Source organism: Patagioenas fasciata, chromosome 2, assembly GCF_037038585.1.
Source record: "Patagioenas fasciata isolate bPatFas1 chromosome 2, bPatFas1.hap1, whole genome shotgun sequence".
In the NCBI taxonomy this organism is placed as follows: domain Eukaryota; kingdom Metazoa; phylum Chordata; class Aves; order Columbiformes; family Columbidae; genus Patagioenas; species Patagioenas fasciata.
In genome coordinates, this window is record NC_092521.1 from 295,136 (window position 1) to 318,648 (window position 23,513).

The window sequence follows — 23,513 nt, forward strand, 5'->3', positions numbered from 1 at the left end:
CTCGTCCCCTCCACTAATGCGTCAGAGGTAACAAGCTCTGCACCGTAACCTCGGTGCCCCTTCCTTACTGACCGAACGTCCACCCCTGAACACTCTGCCGAGCGGGTCACGCCGTGTGTGCTCAATCTTCTGTCCCCAGGAACCCGCGCACGGTGCCGGGTCTGATCGTCCCGCTTGCCCGGGAGCCACCCAAGTGCTGGTGACGGGCGCCCACAGGTGGCGGTGGCACCAGACACAGGGGTCACCAGAGCAGCGGGGACGAAAGGGACGGGAGAGCAGGCTGCTCTGGTGTTCTAGGGCTCAATCCCAGGGCCGGTGCTGCTCAGTGTCTTATCAATGATCTGGATGCAGGAGCTGAATGCACCATTAGCAAGTTTGCTGATAACCCTGAACTGGGAGGGGGTGCTGACTCTCTCAAGGGACATGAGGCCTGGCAGAGGGATCTGGAGAGGTCGGAACACTGGGTGATCATTAACGGCATGGAATTCAGGAAGCACAAATGCCAGGTGCTCCACGGGGGACACAGTAACTCTGGACACAGGTATAAATCGGGAGAGGAGCGGCCGGAGAGCAGCCCTGCAGAAAGGGCACTTAGTATCGTTCCACATCGCCTCTTAAAGCAGCTCTCAAGCAGGGGGAAACGGCATCAGAACACTGTGGCAGTACCTCCCCCGCTGCCGCAAGCCCCGTGCAACCTCGGGGCAGCGCAGGAGCCACAGGAGCTCTGCTGCGGGTACCACACGGGGTGCCGCGGACGGCCCCGGGCCGCTGCACCCCGGCCTGCGCGGCTGATGCGGAAACACCGCCATTTGTGCGGCTTCGCAAAACTTCTTGAAGCGCTCGCCAACCACAGGAAACCCAGCGCTTCACCAGCACACCCGGAACGGGGAGCACCCACGAACCGCCTGAACGGTCGCTTCGGGCCATCCCCAGGGCCGAGGCTTTAGAAGTGCTGGATTTCTGGTGTGTGCTCCCTCGTGCCTCCCTCAGAGAAACGATTCACTTAACGGGCCCAATGTCCTCGCAAAACTCCAACGTACCTTCCTCTTCTTTCATTTTCTTCAGGTCATCCTCTCCGACCAAGGAGACGCGCTTGGGAGGTTTGTCCGTCTGCTGCTGCTTCACCTCCATTTCGAAATACTTCTGCCTCTCGCGGAAGGATCGCTGCTCGGGGCTGTGCGGGGCCACCTGCCAGAGCCACAGCGGCACTGCGGGGCGGCCAGCGCGTCCTGCACCGCCACACAGCCGTCCTGTACCTGTCCTGCGCCTGTACCTGTCCTGTACCTGTCCTGTACCTGTGCCTGTACCTGTCCTGTACCTGTACCTGTCCTGTACCTGTCCTGTACCTGTCCTGTACCTGTCCCAGCCACAGTGGCACTGCCGGGGCGGCCAGCACGTCCTGCACCGCCACACAGCCATCCTGTACCTGTCCTGTGCCTGTACCTGTCCTGTACCTGTGCCTGTACCTGTCCTGTACCTGTCCTGTACCTGTCCCACACCTGTCCTGTACCTGTGCCTGTACCTGTCCCAGCCACAGCATCACTGCCAGGGCGGCCAGCGCGTCCTGCACCGCCACACAGCCATCCTGTACCTGTCCTGTGCCTGTACCTGTCCTGTACCTGTACCTGTCCCGTACCTGTACCTGCCCTGTGCCTGTACCTGTCCCACACCTGTCCTGTACCTGTCCCACACCTGTCCTGTACCTGTCCCACACCTGTCCCAGCCACAGCGGCACTGCCGGGACCGCCAGTGAATCCTGCATTGCCACACACCTGTCCCACAGCTGTCCCACACCTGTCCCAGCCACAGTGGCACTGCTGGGGCCACCAGCTTGTCCTGCATCGCCACACACCTGTCCCATGCCTGTCCCGCGCCCATCCTACACCTGTCCGAGCCACAGTGGCACTGCCAGGGCGGCCAGCGCGTCCATGCATAGCCACACACCTGTCCCACACCCGTCCCACACCTGTCCCGCACCCATCCCACATCTGTCCCACACCTGTCCCACACCCGTCCCACACCTGTCCCGCACCCATCCCACACCCATCCCACACCTGTCCCACACCTGTCCCACATCCGTCCCACACCTGTCCCGCACCCATCCCACACCTGCCCCACACTCATCCCACACCTGTCCCACACCTGTCCCGCACCTGTCCCACACCTGTCCCACACCTCTCCTGCACCCATCCCACACCTGCCCCACACCCTGTGCCCACCTGAGATCCCGCTCCACACCTATGGCTCAGGCGCCTGAATCCCCGCAAGCCCCATCCCACCTGCAGCCCCGGCCTCCAGAACTCACCTCCGGGGCAGCCCTGGCGTTCTCCGTGCTGGTCTGACCCGGCAGCTCCTACGGACACAAAGAAACGGGCGTGCTCTGAGGAGCGGGTTTTCTGGAGATTGGGTTTTCTGGAGATCGGGTTTTCTGGAGATCGGGTTTTCTGGAGATCGGGTTTCCCAGCACTCCCGCCCTGCTGCCACCGTCACCGGTGCCGCAGACCCGCGCAGCCCCGGCCGCGAGCTGAGGGGCTGGTTCACCGAACCGCCCCAGAACCAACGCAGGACGCGCCACGCAGGCTCGGCCACCGCGAGCCGTGAGGGTTGACTTTAAATTGGGGGAGAAACTGGAACGGACGGTAACACTGAAAAGGGGGGAACTGAAAAACGTGTGAAGAGCAGTAGCACAGGGCTCAGCTGAAGATGGGGCGGCTCAGCCTTCCTTTCAATCAGAGCCGGCTACCCAAAATTCACTTCTGAGAAGGGGAAACGCTGCCAGGAGAGAAACCAGATTTTACCAACTAAATAACTGAATACTGGGTGAGCGGAACTGCAGGAAAAGCAACCTCCACAAAATCCACTGCAAGATAATGAGAACTGCCAAAAGTTATTAAAAACATCGAAGTTTCTTTAATTACACAGATGAAAGGAAACAAAAGAGGAGAGCAAACAACCCACCTTCAACTCAGCGTTCTTCAAACTGCAGAAACTAACAGTTTTGATTTTGTATAAGGGGCAAAACAACAGAAAAGGGAAAAAGCAAAAAGCTTCTGTCTGAGAAGCGAATGTCTGGAGACAGAAATTGCTGCTAACTCCGAAAACCTGGGAGCAAAACACGCGCACCCGCGGGAACGCGAAAACCACCGCGCGGCAGCTCGGAGTGCAACGGCTGCGGGACCGACACGCACGGGTCTCAGCCGACGTGTCCACCGGGGGCCGGGCCGGCCCACAAAATAACTGGTGTGTTCTTAAAGAAACCAAGAAGCAGGAAAACTCATTTAAGCAGCGGAGCTATCAGTCTGTTCAGTTTGAACAGGACCATTATGCAGAGGTTAATACAGTCAAGACAAACCTAAACAGAAGAGATTAACACGGAACAGGTGCCGTGCAGATTAACCCGACACGCTCCTTCGATAGAACTAAAATTTTTGAAACAAATGAACTGCAGGGATTTGTGTGAGACTTCAAATGTCAGTTTTGTGACCAATCTTGCTTAACATTTTAATCACCAAGTTTGACTTGGAAACCAGTTGTTGGCCGGTCACCAGTGGTGTCCCCAGGGCTCGGGATTGGGGCCACTTTAACGTCTTAATCAATGGTCTGGACGAGGGGATCGAGTGCACCCTCAGTTTGCAGGTGACACCAAGCTGGGTGCAGTGCTGATGTGCGGGAGGGTGGGATGGCCGTACAGAGGGGGCTGGACCGGCTGCATCGATGGACTGAGGCCAATGGGCTGAGGGTCACCAAGGCCAAGTGCAGGGTCCTGCACTGGGGTCACAACAACCCCATGGACACTGCAGCTGGGGAAGAGCGGCTGGAAAAGGACCTGGGGTGTTGGTGATGGGCTGAACATGAGCCAGAGTGTGCCCAGGTGGCCAAGAGGCCACAGCATCCTGGCTGGGACCAGCACTGGGGTGGCCAGGGGATCAGGGCAGTGACCGAACCTGTGCTGGGACCTGGGGAGGACAAACCATGAATCCTGGGGCAGCTCTGGGCCCCTCACGCCAAGAAACCCTTGAGGTGCTGGAGTGAGTGTAGAGAAGGGAACGGAGCTGGTGAGGGGCTGGAGCACAAGTGTGATGGGAGCGGCTGAGGGAGCTGGGGGTTCAGCTGGAGAACAGGAGCTGAGGGGAGACCTTCTGATCTCTGAACTGCCTGAAAGGAGCTTGGAGCCAGGGGGGTCGGGCTCTGCTCCCCAGGAACAAGCGCCAGGAGCAGAGGAAACGGCCTCAAGTTGCCCAGGGGAGGTTGAGGTTGGATCTGGGAACAATTTCTTCCCCAAAGGGCTGTGGGGCATTGGAACAGGCTGCCCAGGGCAGTGCTGGAGTCACCATCCCTGGAGGGCTGGACAGACGGACAGGAGGTTCTCAGGACAGGCGGTTGTGCTGGACTGGGCAGTGCTGGGTTAACGGTTGGACTCGATATTAAAGGTCTTTTCCAGCCTAACTGATTCTGCGACACAAGGGTTGCCCTGTTTCGCATGGAGGATGGAGACGACCTCCAGAGGCCTCAGGTAGCCTGAATGGCTCCATGATTCAAATACATGGAGGGGACAAGGAATAATTCCAATTAAGTTAAAAGACCAAAATCTAATTAAAAGTTCCTCAAAACACGTTTAGCCTGACTCTGAAAATTCTGAGAGTTTCTTTGTGTCCCAGCAGCGCGGTTCCACAACAGCGCCCCAGTGTCCTGGGAGAAGAACGGTGACACGGAACACCGCGACCCTTCAGGACGCGCTGTGCTCACGGGCCGGGCTCTGCTGGGTGCCCATCCGCAGCACCAACAGACTCAGCTCCCGAGGGGACCTCAGCACATCGCCGCTTCTCAGCAGCTCCTTCTGGAGCAAACGCCTCGCTCCCCGCTCACGCCGCCCTCGCTCGCCCGCAAGGCTCCATGTCCCGCCCGAGCCGCATCCCCAGCCCAGCGCCGCTCACCTGCGTCTCCAGCAGAGGGTGTGACAAGGGCACTGCCGCAAACGTCTTGTACGCCTGCTTGACGTTGATGGGGATCTCGTCGGGAGAGGGCGGTGAGGGCGGCTTCTGCTGCAGGGACAAGGGCAGGAGGCAGAGACAACCACAGATGTTACAGAAGATCACACACGAGGGAAACGCAGCGCAGCCCTCGGCCTGCAAACCTCAGGAGTGGAATGCGGCGGGGACGGCTCCCGCGGCCGCGGGCGGGACCGTGAGCAGCGTGCTGTATACGCGCTATAGTATACGCGCTATAGTATACGCGCTATATACAGCGGCACATGGATCACACCCATTCCGCCTCTCGGGTGGTGGGAACGACAGCTCTGGTGCTGCAGACCCTCACCGACGGGACCGAACTCTGCGCCAGATCTCTGCGCCGAGGAAACGGCTGTCGGTCCCTAAGGATTCCCACCCAGCTCCACTTGCACGTGCACACTGGGACAGCGGGGCTTGGGGCTGGAACAGGACGGCTACGCAGAGGACTGAGACCCCTACGCAGGGCTGGATAAGGCACTTCTAGTTCATTAGAAAATTAAAGACAAGCCCTGGCATTTTGTGACTAAGGGAGCCGTCTTAATGGGAAGGGATCTATTACTGTCTCTCTTTTTTTCCTTCAGTGGCTATTACACTTCTGTTTCTAAAATGGCCAGTGTGTACTCCTATGTACTTCAAGGCTAACGGTTCTGGTCTCCTAAATCAGCGTGGCAACCCATCCAGGGACCTACGACCTGGAGACGACCTGCCTCTGATCCCCAGCCTCCTCTTCACAGAGCTCCACTTACTCAGAAACACCCGATCGGGTCCAGGAGGACCCCCCTATCGCCCGTCACTTGTCTTTGCTGGTCCCCTCCTCACCCATCCGCCCCACGGCCCCTCCTGTCACGTCCAGGGAGGGAGAAGGGCTGGGATGAACTGCTCAAAGCGCCACAGAAATGAGTGGGAGTGGGGGTGGGAATGACACCACCGTCCTTTCAGCCAGAAAGCAAATACCCTTCAGTTGCTCTATTCCCTCAGCCCCTCTGGCTGCACTAACTCAGTTTCAGGTGTTTGTGGTTCTCTGCCCTGGACTGAAGATACATCACGTTGTGTGATGATGTTCCCTTCTGCATGGGCTAAAGAACAGCACATCGAGATCAGAAGAGGCTGTAAAACAGGTGAAGCTTGCTGATTACGGGGGATGCACTGACCGTGACTCTGCTTGTCAACAGCGCGGGTTCTCACCTGGGGCGTCCAGGCTGGCGCATTCAAACCTTAAACCAGCCTTCGCTACGGCACACGGCCTGTGGCTGCACCATCCCCACGGGCGGTGCGCTCAGCCCACACTCCAGGAAAAGCGGCGCTGGAGCAGCCTGGGGCAGGCAGACAGAGCCCAGCGAGGAGGAACTGCAGGCCACTTACAGAGTTCTGGACACCGGAGCACGGCTCAGGCTGCTGGAAGGGGTTGGGGCTGTCCCCGTCCTCCGAATTATGTGAGGCAGCATTTTGTCGCACTCGGGCGAGAGGCTGAATGACGCCCGGCTTGGTCTGCTCGTGTCAGCGCCACGCGCGGGGAAAGGCGGGGAGGCGGGAGAGAGAGAAAGAGAAACGAGCGGTTAGGGCAGCGAGACGGCTCTGCCATGCAGCTGAACGAGAAACGCGTGCACCGGAGCTCAGCTCCTCAGCTCCGCTGCTGCCTGCAGCCCCAGGCTGGGAGCGCGACCGCAGCAAACGCTGACACGGCCCTGGTGCCAGCACTTGGGACAGGCAGAGACACGCAAACCAGCCAGGGTCACGACAGGGACAGCGGGTTCCAGAGAGGCCGGGACATGAGGAAGAATTCGCTGTACAAGAAGCCGCTGCAAGGGTCAGGGGGGTACGGAAATGTCAAAGCTCGGCGAGCGTGCGCATCACGAAGGGAGGATGGCGTTGGGAAACATCAGCCAGGAACGGGAGCTGGCAAAGGCTGGGGATGAAAACGAACTGGGACCAGCTGGGCTCCAATCAGAAATGCAGACAGAAGAGCCTGAGATGTGCCCTGCACGCCATCACCGTTGGGTGCTGTGTGGAACCGCACAAAACCTCTAAGAGCAAAGAGCGTAGAAGCAGGAATTGAGGAAGCCAGCAAAAGCTACCTGAGTGAAAGCTGCACAGATAAATGGGAATAAAAGCTGCAAAAAACACCCACATCAAGTTTTCAAATTGACAACATTTAGAGTTAGTGCATCTGTACAAACTTGAGGTAGAGTGGAGGACGGGAGATGGAATAGGAACCGACAGAGACTTGCAGAGCTGGGAGCGAGCGCACAGGCGAGGCCACCTCCACGTGCTGGAGGACGCACAGGGACACCGCAATGAGGTCTTACGGCGCGGGCACTTACCGATTTACTGTCATCCTGGGATGTGATGAAGTTAATGGAAGCCTGAAAACAGAAATACGCATGTCAACCTGGAGACCTTTAGTTTTCCCTGCTCCATACAACGAGAGATAGGAAACTCCCAAGCCTGCCGGCTGTGTAGAGGGAAAGCGCCCAAGCCCACAGCAACCCCGGCCGAACCTGCTCCTCCACGGGGGGCAGCCCGGCCCGCACACCGGAGCTGCTCCCGGTTGCTCTGCGATGCGAGGAGGCGCAAGCAGCTCTGCTCATCTGCAGGCCCCGCGCCCTCCCTCCCCTCTCCCATCTCCGCTGCAGCCCGGCCGGTCCCGGCCCCGTTCACAGCCCTGCGCCGGTGCCGAGCTCGAGCGAAGCCACCAGCGCCCAGCGTCAGCGGTGCCGCGGCAGCGGGCGAGCGGATGGGGCTGCGCTGCGCAGCCAAACCGGGACACGGGACACGGGACACGGGACACGGGACACGGGGCACGGGACACGGGGCACGGGGCACGGGACACGGGGCGGGGGCAGCGGCGCCGGGACAGCAGGAGCAGCAGCCACACCGCACACCAGCAGCACTTACAAAGCGGGTCTCCCTGCCCGAGAGGTGAGCGGGACGAGGGGCCGCAGGCGTCTGGAGCGGGGACACGCCAGGGAGGACCATCGGGGAGAGCGGCAGAGAAAACGGAGAGAGCAGGTTTTCCGCGTGAGAGGCTGAGACGAGCAGTGCTCCCGCACAGAGCGCCGTGACCACAGAGCGCTGTGACCACAGAGCGCTGTGACCGGAGCTGCGGCGCCCGCACCCCGAGGCGCCCCCTGGGCACACAGCCCCGCGCCAGCGCCTCCTTCCCAGGCACCGCACAGCCCCGCGCCACCGGACTCAACCGCCCCCGAGCTCTGAAATAAGCCCATAAATCTGGCTGCACTGCGAGATGTCGCAAGCGAAGACTTTCCATCGAACATAGATGGCAGCAGAGAATTAAGAGATGTGGTTCCTTGGAACGTCTGTGCTGGAGCAACGACCTGAAGGTCGAGTCTCCCGAGTCCCAGCAAAAGGACAAGCCCCAAGGCCAGGGACTGCCCTGCGTCCTTCAGGATCACCTGCTGGGCCCGTTCCACTTTGCGGAACGTTCGCTGTGCAGAGAGCACTGAGCCTGCGCGCGGCGCCTGCCCCGGCGAGCCGGACGCTGACACGAACGCCGGGTCACCGCGAGCGGCAGGAGCTCCCGCGCCAGCGCGGGGTCTTGAGCACGGGAGCCGGAGCAGCGGCCCAGCACCGCGACACAGGGCAGCTCCCGGAACACCTGCCAGTCGCTCACTCACAGCGGCCGCACACCAAGGAGGGAAAGAGGCTATCGAAGCGACACACGGACTAGGTCTCAGAAATCAAAGCAGCAAGCAAACCGGCTGAAGACATTAAAAGGCTAAAATAAAGGATAGAGTAATGAAATTGGCTACAAATGCTTTAAGAATCTGATAGAATATCACTCGGCATACGCATCTCTGAACAGATAAAACAGAAAAACAAAAGGAAGCTGTATAGATTGTTCAATATGTGGCTCAAGCTACAGAGAATTCATGACACAATAAACCTGAATTGACAGAGCAGACTACAAATTACAGCGAGTGCCCCATAATGGAGTTTGAGAGTTGCAACGTAAATCGGAAAGGGGCTCCTGGGGTGCTCTGTTTCCCCCTGAACGCATCGGTGAGATCCGACTGCTCTCAGGGCCACGGCGAAGAAAGCGAGCGGCTGCACCCGGGAGCTTCCCCGGCCAGAGCAGAGTGCCATGGGAAGACAAAAGGGACACTGTTGCCACAGGAGGGGAGGGTGATGAGCCACGGGACCCTATGGACAGACAAGGGACCCTTGAGCAAGCCCACCCGGGGTCAGAAGAGCAGGGGAGGGTGACGAGCCACGGGACCCTACGGACAGACAAGGGACCCTTGAGCAAGCCCACCCGGGGTCAGAAGAGCAGGGGAGGGTGACGAGCCACGGGACCCTACGGACAGACAAGGGACCCTTGAGCAAGCCCACCCGGGGTCAGAAGAGCAGGGGATGGTGACGAGCCACGGGACCCTACGGACAGACAAGGGACCCTTGAGCAAGCCCACCCGGGGTCAGAAGAGCAGGGGATGGTGACGAGCCACGGGACCCTACGGACAGACAAGGGACCCTTGAGCAAGCCCACCCGGGGTCAGAAGAGCAGGGGATGGTGACGAGCCACGGGACCCTACGGACAGACAAGGGACCCTTGAGCAAGCCCACCCTGGGTCAGAAGAGCAGGGGATGGTGACGAGCCACGGGACCCTACGGACAGACAAAGGACCCTTGAGCAAGCCCACCCAGGGTCAGAAGAGCAGGGGATGGTGACGAGCCACGGGACCCTACGGACATACAAGGGACCCTTGAGCAAGCCCACCCGGGGTCAGAAGAGCAGGGGATGGTGACGAGCCACGGGACCCTACGGACAGACAAGGGACCCTTGAGCAAGCCCACCCGGGGTCAGAAGAGCAGGGGATGGTGACGAGCCACGGGACCCTACGGACAGACAAGGGACCCTTGAGCAAGCCCACCCGGGGTCAGAAGAGCAGGGGATGGTGACGAGCCACGGGACCCTACGGACAGACAAGGGACCCTTGAGCAAGCCCACCCTGGGTCAGAAGAGCAGGGGATGGTGACGAGCCACGGGACCCTACGGACAGACAAAGGACCCTTGAGCAAGCCCACCCAGGGTCAGAAGAGCAGGGGATGGTGACGAGCCACGGGACCCTACGGACATACAAGGGACCCTTGAGCAAGCCCACCCGGGGTCAGAAGAGCAGGGGATGGTGACGAGCCACGGGACCCTACGGACAGACAAGGGACCCTTGAGCAAGCCCACCCGGGGTCAGAAGAGCAGGGGAGGGTGACGAGCCACGGGACCCTACGGACAGACAAGGGACCCTTGAGCAAGCCCACCCGGGGTCAGAAGAGCAGGGGATGGTGACGAGCCACGGGACCCTACGGACAGACAAGGGACCCTTGAGCAAGCCCACCCTGGGTCAGAAGAGCAGGGGAGGGTGACGAGCCACGGGACCCTACGGACAGACAAGGGACCCTTGAGCAAGCCCACCCGGGGTCAGAAGAGCAAGCGACGTGACCGCCAGAGGCTGCTGGTGGCACAGACATGGGCACTGAGCCTCCCACGCCGAAACACTGATCAACACACACATCGGGGCACCAGGAAAGCTGCCTGTGGCAAACTGGAACGAGGGACACTGCATCAGCAAGGTCCTGCACGGGGGTCACAACAACCCCATGGACGCTGCAGCTGGGGAAGAGCGGCTGGAGAAAAGGAGCTGGGGGTGTTGGTGCCAGCAGCTGAACATGAGCCAGCGTGTGCCCAGGTGGCCAAGAGGCCACAGCATCCTGGCTGGGACCAGCACTGGGGTGGCCAGGGGACCAGCGCAGTGACCGAACCTGTGCTGGGCATGGGGAGGACAAACCGAACCCTGGGGGCAGTTCTGGGCCCCTCACACCTAGAAAGGCCTTGAGGTGCTGGAGCGAGTGGAGAGAAGGGAGCGGAGCTGGTGAGGGGCTGGAGCACAAGGGTGATGGGAGCGGCTGATGGAGCTGGGGGTTCAGCTGGAGAACAGGAGCTGAGGGGAGACCTTCTGATCTCTGAACTGCCTGAAAGGAGCTTGGAGCCAGGGGGGTCGGGCTCTGCTCCCCAGGAACAAGCGCCAGGAGCAGAGGAAACGGCCTCAAGTTGCCCAGGGGAGGTTGAGGTTGGATCTGGGAACAATTTCTTCCCCCAAGGGCTGTGGGGCATTGGAACAGGCTGCCCAGGGCAGTGCTGGAGTCACCAGCCCTGGAGGGCTGGACAGACGGACATGGGGTTCTCAGGACAGGGGGCAGGGACAGATTTAGGTTACGGTTGGAATTGGTGATCTCGAGGGTCTCTTCCATACAAATGATTCTATGATTTTATGATCAAATACTGGTTCAAAAAAGTGAGAAAGAGCAGCCAAATACTGGAGCTGGCATCTAGAAAGACGCAGACTTTCCACCTCTAGAGTATTTAGGAATTTGACTGGACATGGCCTTGAGTAACCTGACCTAACCAGAGCTGTTCCAAGCGCGGTCTTTGACCTTCCATCCCGCATCGTTCCAGGGGCAGCCCCACAGCCACCCTCTGGCATCCGGGCTGCTTCTTCACGAAAGAGCTGAGGATCTCTAAAGACGGGGCAAATTAATACCCTGGTATCATTCTACTGTGGAATGATTAGGTGTACCCACACCACATCCTTCTACATAGAAAGAACCCCATCTCAAAGAAAATTTGTGCTTTGGTAAAAGGAAAACCTGGAAACAGCCCCAAACAAGGCAGCTGCTGTCGGAAAAACGAATAAGAAACCAGGCAGAGCTAGAACAGAAAGCACTGAAATAGTAGCGCTACCATGAATAGTACCCCTTGTAACCCTTTTGTGTCCCCGGCGGTGACTCCGTTCCACAGCTGCCCGAGCTGAGGGAGCTGTGAGACGGGCCGGGAGGCGGCAGCAGATGGACCCGACCGCTGCGCAGCGCGGCTCCAGCGCGGCTCCAGCGCGGCTCCAGCGCAGACGCACCGCCCTGTTCGCTGCCCTTCCCCAGTCACCGTTCACTGTCACCCGCCCCAGACGGTGCCGTCCACCCCGCGAAGCTGAGCCAACGCAGCGAACGCGCAGCTTCTGCCCAGCTCAGAGAACCGAACGGCCCGGAGAACGTGGGCAAGCGCCGGGGCAGCGGGACCGCGGACCTGAGCGCACCTGCGGCACAGAGTGACTGAGGATAAGTGCAAAGTACCATTTCCAGGTCATTCCAGCCCCTAATATAAAAAACAATAACATGCACGGACTGTGAGGGGAAACCTTACAAAAATCCATTTAACAGTATTTACCTTCAAAAGTCTCAACTACCTTGTGAAACCCAGTGCCACAGCGTAAGAGTGAAATGAGAGACTTAGCAAGATGTGAAAGAAATGGTCAGAGCTGATGTGAGAAACAGGAGCAGCTGCTGAGAGCAGGTAACGCTCGCCACAAAAAACCCTGCAAGCTACAAGAACTGAATGAAGTTCCCGTCTCAGAGGGAAAGCCGGGCTGTACCCGGCGTTTGAGAAACCGCTCCCCGGGGCAGGGACACCCGCGCTGCCGGGGGTCCTGCAGCGCACACACCAGGGCTCTCTGGAGACTGCACGGTGATGGTTTACAGACCTGGGATCTCCAAATCCCCGCTGCTCCGTTCTCTGACACAGCAGCTGCCAGAATTACCCTGCGTAAGGCAGCGGTGAGGCCATTCTCAACACCAGACAGAGCACTACCACCGGGTGCCCTGCTGCCCATCATTGCTCTCCAAACGAAGTCATCCCCCAGAGAAATAACTTCCCACTGAGGTTTTGACCTCCTGTGTCTCTGAGCCATCTGGGGGACAGAGCCTCCCCGGTTCCGCAGGTGCCCCAGTGAAGGACAGCTCTCCACCCCAAAGCCACCGCTCTGCAGGCGGACACCGTGCCCAGCTCCCCCGGACGAGCATCCCCGCCTGTCCCGCCTGTCCCGGGGACACTCACCTGATGGTTTCCAGGAGAGCAGGGGGTTTCACGCCTGGAATTTCCTGCCCCAGACTCGCCTGCAGGAGCCTGAAAGAGAGAAGACAAAGCTCGGTGGTCACCGCACAGCAGCAGCTTCGAGACCAGGAGCACGGGGGAGCACGACGTGCGGCCCGAGGCCACGGGCCACCTCACCACGGGGAGCAGAGCCAGCACCGGCCCAGCAGCAGCTGCCACACAGCAAGAACTTGCAAAAAGTGCTGGAAACAATGAGGGAATGACACCAAACATCGGAACTGAGATCACAGCCACAGACCCCGCAGGGCCAACCGCACAGGTTAAAGCCTCCCGCCCCAGGTTCTGCGTAGCCCTGAGCAGGCTGGGCCCAGCCTGGGCAAACCTTTGTGTGGACTGAGCCAGAAGAGCCACCCCAGCTGAACGGAGACAAAGCTCAGCCCAGGCCACTGGCGCTGGCCAACCGGCTAGAGCTCTCTGAGGCCCAGAGCAAAGACAGGGCCCGTCCCCCCCCAGGAACCGGCCGTCCCCAGGAACCGGTCATCTCCAGGAACCGACCATCTCCAGGAACTGGTCATCTCCAGGAACCGACCATCTCCAGGAAACGACCATCCCCAGGAACCGGCCGTCCCCAGGAACCGGTCATCTCCAGGAACTGACCATCTCCAGGAACCCACCATCTCCAGGAACTGACCATCCCCAGGAACCAAACGGCCGTCCCCAGGAACCGGTCATCTCCAGGAACCGACCATCTCCAGGAACTGACCATTCCCAGGAACCGGTCATCTCCAGGAACCGACTCACCCCAGGAACCGGCTGTCCCCAGGAACCGACCATCTCCAGGAACCGGTCATCCCCAGGAACCGGTCATCTCTAGGAACCGACCGTCCCCAGGAACCGACCGTCCCCAGGAACCAACCATCCCCAGGAACCAATCCTCTCCAGGAACCGGCTGTCCCCAGGAACTGGTCATCTCCAGGAACTGACCATCCCCAGGAACCGACCATCTCCACGAACTGACCATCCCCAGGAACCGGTCATCTCCAGGAATCAACCATCTCCAGGAACCGACCGTCCCCAGGAATCGACCATCTCCACGAACTGACCATGCCCAGGAACCGGCCATCTGCAGGAACTGTCCCACCCCAGGAACCCGCCCCAGCGCACAGACACCCACGGCTCAGTCCCAGTTGCTACCTGCACTCTGCCCACAGCATTAAGGAGCACAATTCGAGAAGTATTCTAGATGCTTAAAGATGGAAACGGGTCATTTGGGATTTAGAGAACTGTTCAAGCAAATCTAGGGCTCTGCAATCGTTAATGCCATTTCCATGCACTAGTGAGTCATGTCAACTTGATTCAGCTCAGCCTCAGGCAATTGTGTTTCTACCGACCAAGCCAGGAGATGGATCTGAAGTTTATACTGGAGCACAGGCACCCGATCCTCGTCAGCACTGTCGCGACAGAATGCGGCACCATGGGCCGACCGCCTCGGGCCTCTGGCTCCGCAGCCCTGCCCTGTGCAGCACGCGCGGTCACGGCCCACGGGGACGGGGCTTTGGGCGCCCTCTGCCAGTCCCGCCCGCGACACGCGGCTCCTGCTGCGTCGGCACAGAGCGCGCGGATGGGAACCGGGCCCCTGGGACAGCAACGCGGAACCGGGCGACGTCCAGCTGACCGTGACACCCCCCAGGCCGAGGAGGGAACACCGAGGCACCACGTCTGCCTTCAACAGGGCCAGCGCTCTGACCACTGCTGGCTGGTCCTCTGAGGCTGGATGTCTGTATCGTCCAAACCACAGCCGCTGTCTTCTAACGTACCGAGAGGCTACCGCGGTTCAGCTCTGCCTCGCTCTGCCTACGCACCCGTGGAAAACACGCTCTCAACAAGGAACTGGGCTACAAACACCTAAGGGACTGCAGCTGGCTGTGGCTTGTTTGAGCTTTTGCTTCTGTGTGTGGCAGCTGTTTGTTCGTGGCTTTTTGCTTCTCTTGCTTTTCAGACCTTCTGAAAGGCTGAGAAAGGAAAAGGGGAAAGTGGTGTGGTGCTAATCTGGAATATAACACCTTTGTGTCTAGTCCTTGCTCTGCCACAGGTACCCTGTGCAACAGTGAGACAGTTAAATACAGACTTCCAACAGAAAAAGCCAAGTTCTCCCTTGAAATCTGAAAGTCCAGATACACCGGAATGTGTCACCCACAGCAAGCCCCTGGGCTGCAGGTGAACTGTGCCAGCTGCACCGCCTCCTGGAGTCAGAGGTCTAGAACCCACCGTGTTTGTTCGGGCCCAGGAACCCCCGTGTGGTGCCACCACCGTTCTCCTACAGGCCCTGCCCGCTCCCCGCGGTGACAACCGGTGCAGACAGGGACCACCGTGCCCTGCCCCGCTCCTGCCCCAGTGAGAGCCGGGGCTGCTGACAGCGCCGTGTCCGCAGAGCTCAGCAGCACACTCGGCAACAACAGGGAACGTTAGTGCTGGGAGACAATGGTCCGCACACCACACTCGAGAAGCACGTTAGGTGGGATCAGGCTCGGCAGGACGCGGGCGGCCGCCTCGGCGTGACCACGTGCCACACACCGCATGCCAGGCTGCTTGCCTTGGAGTACAGGTTGGTCTTCAGCACGCCCCCCTTGCCGTAGCCCAGGGGCGGCCCCCCCAGCGCCGTGCCCCTGCGGTTGGCCACCACGAAGGGGTTCTCGCTGAAGAGGATGGGCTGGGAGTCGATCAGACACTCTTGCTCTGGCGCCTCTGGCGTCTGGTCCTGGGACAAGGGGCAGCCCGCGGGATCCTGCTTGCCTCGCTGGGGCTTTTCTGCCCCGCTCGTGCGCGCGTCGGGCGGCGCGGGGTCCTGGGGGCGGGCGGGCGCGCTCCCGGCGGGGCCCGCGGCCGAGTCCCGGCTGTCCTGTGCCAGCAGCGGCAGCACGGCCCCGGCGCCCTCCATGCCGGACCTGGCCTTAATATAGTGAACGAGCTGAGAGGAAACAAAAGGATCAGAGAGAAACATGGAGAACAGAGTCAAGGAGAGGAGGGAGAAAATACAGAGCAGCTGGTGCTGCTGAAGGACAGGGGGCGAAGAACGCCAGCGCTGACGGACACATGACCACCCCCCCCCCGCCACCAGTCCCGGGATCCCCAATGGCGCCTCCAAGAGCGGAGCTGAGGACCTGGCTGTCAGCACGTGAAACACGCTGAGCTGATGGGCACGAGTGCGCCCTGCACACCCAGCTCCCCGCACACCCAGCTCCTCACACACCCAGCTCCCCGCACACCCAGCTCCTCCACATCCAGCTCCCCGCACACCCGGCTCCTCACACACCCAGCTCCCCGCACACCTGGCTCCTCACACACCCAGCTCCCCGCACACCCAGCTCCTCCACATCCAGCTCCCCGCACACCCAGCTCCTCACACACCCAGCTCCCCGCACACCCAGCTCCTCACACACCCGGCTCCCTGCACACCCAGCTCCCCGCACACCCGGCTCCTCACACACCCAGCTCCCCGCACACCCAGCTCCTCACACACCCGGCTCCCTGCACACCCAGCTCCCCGCACACCCAGCTCCTCACACACCCAGCTCCCCGCACACCCAGCTCCTCACACACCCGGCTCCCCGCACACCCGGCTCCCCGCACACCCAGCTCCCCGCACACCCGGCTCCCCGCACACCCAGCTCCCCACACACCCGGCTCCCCGCACACCCAGCTCCTCGCACACCCAGCTCCCCGCACACCCGGCTCCTCCACATCCAGCTCCCCGCACACCCGGCTCCCTGCACACCCGGCTCCCTACACACCCAGCCTGGCTGCACACCCAGCTCCTCGCACACCCAGCTCCCCGCACACCCAGCTCCTCGCACACCCGGCTCCCCGCACACCCAGCTCCCTGCACACCCGGCTCCCTGCATTCCCAGTTCCCTGCATTCCCAGCTCCCCGCACACCCAGCTCCCCACACACCCGGCTCCCCGCACACCCGGCTCCCCGCACACCCGGCTCCCTGCATTCCTAGCTCCCCGCACACCCAGCTCCCCACACACCTGTCTCCCTGCACACCCGGCTCCCTGCATTCCCAGCTCCCCGCACACCCGGCTCCCTGCATTCCCAGCTCCCTGCACACCCGGCTCCCTGCACACCCAGCTCCCCGCACACCCGGCTCCCCGCACACCCGGCTCCCCGCACACCCAGCTCCCCACACACCCAGCTCCCCGCACACCCAGCTCCCTGCACTCCCAGCTCCCCGCACACCCGGCTCCCTGCACACCCAGCTCCCCGCACACCCAGCTCCCCGCACACCCAGCTCCCCGCACACCCGGCTCCCTGCACACCTGTCTCCCTGCACACCCAGCTCCCTGCACACCCAGCTCCCCGCACACCCGGCTCCCTGCGTCCCCAGCTCCCTGCGTCCCCAGCTCCCCGCGCACCCCGCCTGGCTGCAGCAGCTCTCCAGACACGGCTGCTCTCCAGCACAACCCCATCCCACCGCAGCACATCCTCAAGTCAGCGCCACCACCACGCGGCCGAACACCAGCTGCCTCACCCCAGCGCACTTCCAGGTATTTCCAGCACTGCCACACAGGATGACGCCTCTCACCTCGCTCGAGTGCGTTTCCATACGGTCACACAGCCATCACCACATCATCTATCCCATGCAGTCCCACCACCCCTTGAGGAGCACACATGCTTTTACAGCCACACTTCACCATAACACACACCAACAAGCAACAGGCGGCTGAGGAGCAGCGAGCCGCACGGACCCCTTGGGGCGCCCACTGAAGCAGGACAGGAACCCAGCTCCAGTTCTGCCAGCGCTCAGCTGCTCCCGTCCCAGAGGAAGCACCGACCCTCCCTCGGGCAACACCAAAGGAGGCACGGTTACCCCAGCCACAGCGTTCTCCAGGACACCAGAGCGCAGCGACCCGATCTCCCTCTCTCCAGGCGCCAGCCGGGAGCAGAAAGACCCTGTGCCCAGGGCACGTTCCCCAGCTCCCGCGTCACGCAGCGTCCACAGAAATAGCTCTGGAGGGCCGGGTGGGCTGCGGCTGCAGCGGCAGCTGAGAGGCTCCGGATTCCTGAGGCCCTTCCCAGCGCTCAGCCCAGCCCAAAGCGGCGGCTGACACAGCCCTGGCTGCTATCGCATTTCTTCGGACACCAAAGCCCTGCTGCCCTCAGAAATGCTGCTGTTGTAGCTATGTGCCTTCCAATGTACAAAAACCTACAGAACCCCAAACCAGCCAACCAACACAAAACCAACCAACAAAACCCCCAAAACAAGACACACCAAGCTTTTTTTTCCCCAGAGTGCCACAAACGACACCAGCAAGCTGTAGCACTTCATGCAGTGCACACGGGGCTACGCCAGCCGACAGCAGCTCTCGGGACAGGATCTGCCCGTTGGGACGCAGTGACGCCGCCGCCAGCCGCCCCGCAGCACGGACCGGGGCCCCGGCGCCTCCCGCCAAAGGGCACGGACCCCGGCCCGCAGCTCCGGCCGCTCCCTGCACCACCACCACCACCACCTGCTGCGCTTTGCCAAGGGAGGGCTGACCAAGGCTCGGAGGGCACAGCGGAGCTGGACATCCCCGGCACCCCTGCGGTCCAGCGGGCCACGGGGAGCTCAGGTCCTGCTCGTCCACGGGCAGGGCCGGAACCGAGCGCCACGACCCGCAGTTCTGGCTCCAGCGCCTCCCTGCGCGCCGGCGGCTGTTTCTGTCAGACACGCAGCCACTTCTACTCGGGTGAGCAAAGACAGTGCCGTGTGCTTTTCCCAGCCCTGCCTCTGTCGCTCCCGTTGAGCAGCCGGGACAACCGTGCTTCTCCCGGCACCCAAGACAAACACATCTGCAGTTCCAATCATCGCTTTGCCACAGAAGCTGAAACAAATCTGATTTTAAATCTAATGAACAAGTACGGGGAAAGAATCAGTGGTTGGAAACTGAAGAGAAACACATTTAGACTGATAAGCAGAGACTGTTAATGAAGTAACCACAGTGACACGCTGCCGAGAGATGTGAAGTCTCCTCCATTTCTTACAGCCCAGAAAGCAAACCTGGATTTCCAGCGCGTACCGTGGCCAGAGCCCGCCCTTCACAGGAACGCTTTCCAGGCCGCTCTGCGTCCCAGACAGACCGTAGCGGCTCTCCAAGGACTGCCACGCAGCACCCGGACGTCGCTGTGCCCGGTACCCCGCAGACAAGCGACTGGGAAGCCCAGAGCGTCAGATGAGCGTTCCCATGCAGCTTTCAGCTGGGGTTTTAACAGCATACAAACAAACACCTCAGTAAGCCTGTTAAATCTTGCCCACTAAAGGACCAGTACAGGGCAATACAGATTAATGCAAGATAGACAACTGTGTGCCCCCTTCCTCAGGGGCAGTTCCTGGGGAATCCTCGTGACAAATTCCACTCACAACCCACAGTGGTGAGGACCGAGGTCGGCAGCTCCTGCTCAGCGGTGCGCCTGCAACACCAGACTCGTAGGCACCGATTAGAGAACGTACGTGGTGAAGAAGCTGGCAGAGAGACGGGAGGAGAAATACTGTGGGAACCGGGCGTTAGTCAGCTGAGCGCAGTCGGAGCGCCTGCAGACAGACAGCGCGTTAACCGGACCGCGGGCTCGGTGTCGGCCGGACCGACCCGCGCCTGCCAGCCCCAGCGGGGCCGGCGGCTCCCGAGGGAGCGTCCTTGGAGCCACCTCCCTGCCCCCCCATCCGGGCAGACCGGCCACTTCAAACAGCGCAGACGGGGCTGGCAAACGACAGCTGGAAAAAGGGAACCGCGGGCCCCCGCTGGCCCTTCCCCTGCAACGGGACATTTTTAGCTGCCGCCCGCGCGCTCCGGCACGCTGGTGTGGCCAGCCCGCGTTCTCCGGCGCGGCCAGCCCGCGTTCTCCGGCACGCCGGCGCAGCCAGCCCATGTTCTCCGGCGCGGCCAGCCCGCGTTCTCCGGCACGCCAGCGCGGCCAGCCCGCGTTCTCCGGCGCGGCCAGCCCGCGTTCCTCCGGCACGCAGGCGCGGCCAGCTCGTGTTCTCCGGCATGCCCAGCCCGTGTTCTCCGGCATGCCGGCACGGCCAGCCCGTGTTCTCCGGCATGGCCAGCCCGTGTTCTCCGGCGCGGCCAGCCCGTGTTCTCCAGCACGCCGGCATGGCCAGCCCATGTTCTCCGGCACACCCAGTCTGTGTTCTCCGGCGCGGCCAGCCCGTGTTCTCCGGCACGCCGGCGCGGTCAGCCCGTGTTCTCCGCGGCCAGCCCGCGTTCCAGCCCCGGCGTTCCGCACGGACCGGCGGCTGCGGCACGAGCTGCCGAGCGGCACCGGCGCCCCGCACGCAGGCAGCTGCTGCGGTGGGCTGGCCCTGCCCTTCCCGCCAGCTGCCGCGTTACACCGAGAGACGCTAAAAATGTGTTACAGCTTTGGCTGGTAATGCTTTCTGGGTGAACAGCCAGGAGAGAAAACCCTAAAGCTGGGGAGCGTGGGGAGGAACAAAACAAGACAAAGCTGGAGAAAAGCAGGGCTGTAATCAGCGTGAAAGCAGAAAGCAAGAGAGCCTGAAGTCAACGAGAGGACAGATGCACAGGAGAGGGACCTGTCTGGATGGAACGAGGTGGACAGTGAGGGTAAAAAGATGATCCTGAAGCGATGGAACGGGAATGCGGGACCTCTGATCAGAGCAAAGGGATCGGTCTTGCTGCAGCAGGAGGTGGAGACCGGAGTGTGGGGAAGCAGGCATCACTGGGCGGGATGCAGGGAAGGTAAAACACGACCAAAGGAAGCGGAGAGGTGAGGTAAGGCTTTAAACACAGGAGAGCCAGACGACTTTGTGAAGTTTGTGAAATCTGGGCTTCTCTTGCTGAGCTGCCACCGCGTGCCAGGGACGGAAACGCAGGTCCCGGGGCAGGAGCACCCCAGGCTGTGCCAGACCGAGCCACGGTGCACAGCCGCTGATGCTCTGCCCTTGGCAGTCCCGGATGGATCTCGATTCAATACTTCTGGTACCAGCACCCCGCATCCCTCCTCCTTGCTAAACACCATCCGCAATGAATTCGCACACAACTCTGTCAGGAAGAACCTCCCCTCGCTCCGCTCGCTTCCCGCGGCCCCTTCCTCGCACGCCCCCTCTCCTGCTGGGCTGTCCCTTCGGCCGCGCTCAGGGCGCTCGTCTGTCTCGGCAACTACCCGGGCCGCCTCCCTTTCCAAAACGCCAAGTGACCCGGCTCCCTGCTCTCCCCAGTTCCTTGTTCTCATCTTTTGTGGCTTCCTCCTGTTCCACCCTGCCCGGTTCTCCCGCGGTTCCGCTCCCCGTGTCCCGGCGCAGGGCGCCGCCGCCTCCCCGGGGGCCCCAGCCCTCACTTACGGAGCGGTTCCCGCGCTGCAGGCCGCTGCTGGGCAGGGCGGCCAGGGTCCGGTAGTCCAGGCGCAGCGGCTCGCTCGTGGCGTTCTGGAGAGGGCAGGGCAGGAGAGAGACAACACCAGGAGATCAGGGCAGGAGTCGACCACATCCCTCAGACACAGCAATGAAAAGGAAACCACCCCCAGCAATAACCGAGGCTTATCTCCAGACTCTGCGGGAGGCTCCCACTGCTGGAAAATGAACCTGGAATTGTTCCAGACACAAACACGGCAGAGGCTCAAGAAGCGGTGCAGACACGCCATCACTCTGGGTCCCCACAGGTGCACAGGCCCCCCTGCTCCTGCCACACGTGCACACGTCCGCTCCCCGGCGCGGGGACAGAACGTGACACGCCTACTGGTGTCCTCCACAGAGCACCTGAAAGGCTTACAGCCGGGATCTGGAGACACTGGGGAAGGTACATCTATAACTATCCACCCCGCGGCAGCGCCAGGGCCGGGGAACGAGCAGCGTCGCTCTCCCTCCGCGCTGCACAGTGCGACCCTTCCTGACGGGGCAGTGCGACCCTTCCTGACGGTGCAGTGCGACCCTTCCTGACGGTGCAGCGCGACCCTCCCGACGGTGCAGTGTGACCCTTCCTGACGGTGCAGCGCGACCCTTCCTGACGGTGCAGCGCGACCCTTCCTGACGGGGCAGCGCGACCCTTCCTGACGGTGCAGCGCGACCCTCACGACGGTGCAGCGCGACCCTCCCGACGGTGCAGTGCGACCCTTCCTGACGGTGCAGTGCGACCCTTCCTGACGGTGCACTGTGACCCTTCCTGACGGTGCAGCGCGACCCTTCCTGACGGGGCAGTGCGACCCTTCCTGACGGTGCAGCGCGACCCTTCCTGACGGTGCAGTGCGACCCTTCCTGACGGTGCAGTGTGACCCTTCCTGATGGTGCAGCGCGACCCTCCCGACGGTGCAGCGCGACCCTTCCTGACGGTGCAGCGTGACCCTTCCTGACGGTGCAGCGCGACCCTTCCTGACGGTGCAGCGCGACCCTTCCTGACGGTGCAGCGCGACCCTCCCGATGGTGCAGTGTGACCCTCCCAATGGTGCAGCAGGGCCGCGGCCGGGAGGACGGGACGGGGACGGTGTCTGAGAAATACAGAGGGAGCTACTGAGAACTCAGATAAGCACCGCCGCCCTTCTCTCCCAAAGCTTCTGTGTGTTGCCACCAGCAAACCCTCAGTGTCCCACATCGCACGCCTGCTCTCCAGACAACAATGAGCCACGTGAGAACACAGCAGTGCTCTGGAGGATCACAAGACCCAAACGGGTATTTAGGGATATTTCAGCTGAGGTCCATTCTGAATCCGCTGATGTTTATTTTGGACAAGTGCTGTACGTACAGTGAGTGTTCAAGGTAAAAGTAACCTTGTATGTGACTGCTCCCTGGGGTCTCAAGCTGAAGAGACAAGGGCACCAGGCAGCCCCGGCTGGGCCGTGGGCTGTTCAACGTCTGTCCTGACAACACCTGGGGAGCCAGGAAAATAACTACGGCTACAGAGCTGGGGCACCGAAATGCACCACGAATCGGTCCCTGGAGACCTGGGGTTACTAATGTTGCTGTTAGAAACGGAGCTGTCAAAGAACTGAGCTGGGAGATACATGCAGGGAGTGAAAACCTCTACAGAACTGATGGTGAGCACGGCAAAGCCACAATTCTTCACATTTCTTCAGTCCACAACCTTACTGTAAGGAGAAACATTTGGTGTGTGTCACTCGTGTGCAAAACTGAACATGAAACCCTAAAGTATTAGAGAACAGGTCCAAAAATGGTGACACACACAGCGTCACTGAGGCTCTGGCACTGAGGTGGGAACCTCCTACAGCTTCACAACGGCCACCACGCAGCGCTGGTGGACCCTGCTGCGAACCCAACCATCGGAACCAGCGCCCAGACAACCCCAGCTTCGAGGTCGCGCCCAAGGCAACAGCAGGAAAAGGCGCCTCTGCTGCTGTGTCTCGGGGCTCTGAGCTGCCAGCTCCTCCCGGCACCCACGGGCAGGGGCACCAGGAATCTGAACCTCGTAAGGCAGCCGGGGCTGGGGAGTCCTGTCCCTGCTGTCACCTGTGCCCAGCGCCTGGGGCAGCACACAGCAGTCATTCCACCTGGCCACCGCAGAGCGGGGAAGAGGCAGCAGACGGAACACAGACCCCAGAAGTGCTCGATGCACGCCAGGGCAGCCTCAGAGCTTCGCTTCAAAAACCTGCCCAGAGT

General features: G+C 61.3%; 1 protein-coding gene across 20 annotated transcripts in view; it reads right to left on the reverse strand.

The window, feature by feature from the left end:
- SCRIB (scribble planar cell polarity protein) overlaps positions 1 to 23,513 on the reverse strand; it is a 152,628-nt gene that overhangs the window by 21,275 nt on the left and 107,840 nt on the right. For 8 of the 20 annotated variants that reach the window (XM_065832797.2, XM_065832798.2, XM_065832794.2 and 5 more), the window contains 9 exons: positions 21,249 to 21,332; positions 15,500 to 15,874; positions 12,910 to 12,978; positions 7,905 to 7,955; positions 7,331 to 7,372; positions 6,372 to 6,497; positions 4,935 to 5,042; positions 2,306 to 2,353; positions 1,041 to 1,188 (listed from right to left, as the gene is read on the reverse strand). In XM_065832797.2, the coding sequence (XP_065688869.1) occupies positions 1,041 to 1,188; positions 2,306 to 2,353; positions 4,935 to 5,042; positions 6,372 to 6,497; positions 7,331 to 7,372; positions 7,905 to 7,955; positions 12,910 to 12,978; positions 15,500 to 15,874; positions 21,249 to 21,332 (1,051 nt within the window). The remainder of the gene's footprint in view (positions 1 to 1,040; positions 1,189 to 2,305; positions 2,354 to 4,934; positions 5,043 to 6,371; positions 6,498 to 7,330; positions 7,373 to 7,904; positions 7,956 to 12,909; positions 12,979 to 15,499; positions 15,875 to 21,248; positions 21,333 to 23,513) is intronic. The other 12 variants (XM_065832795.2, XM_071803696.1, XM_065832796.2 and 9 more) reach the window with 12 other exon arrangements.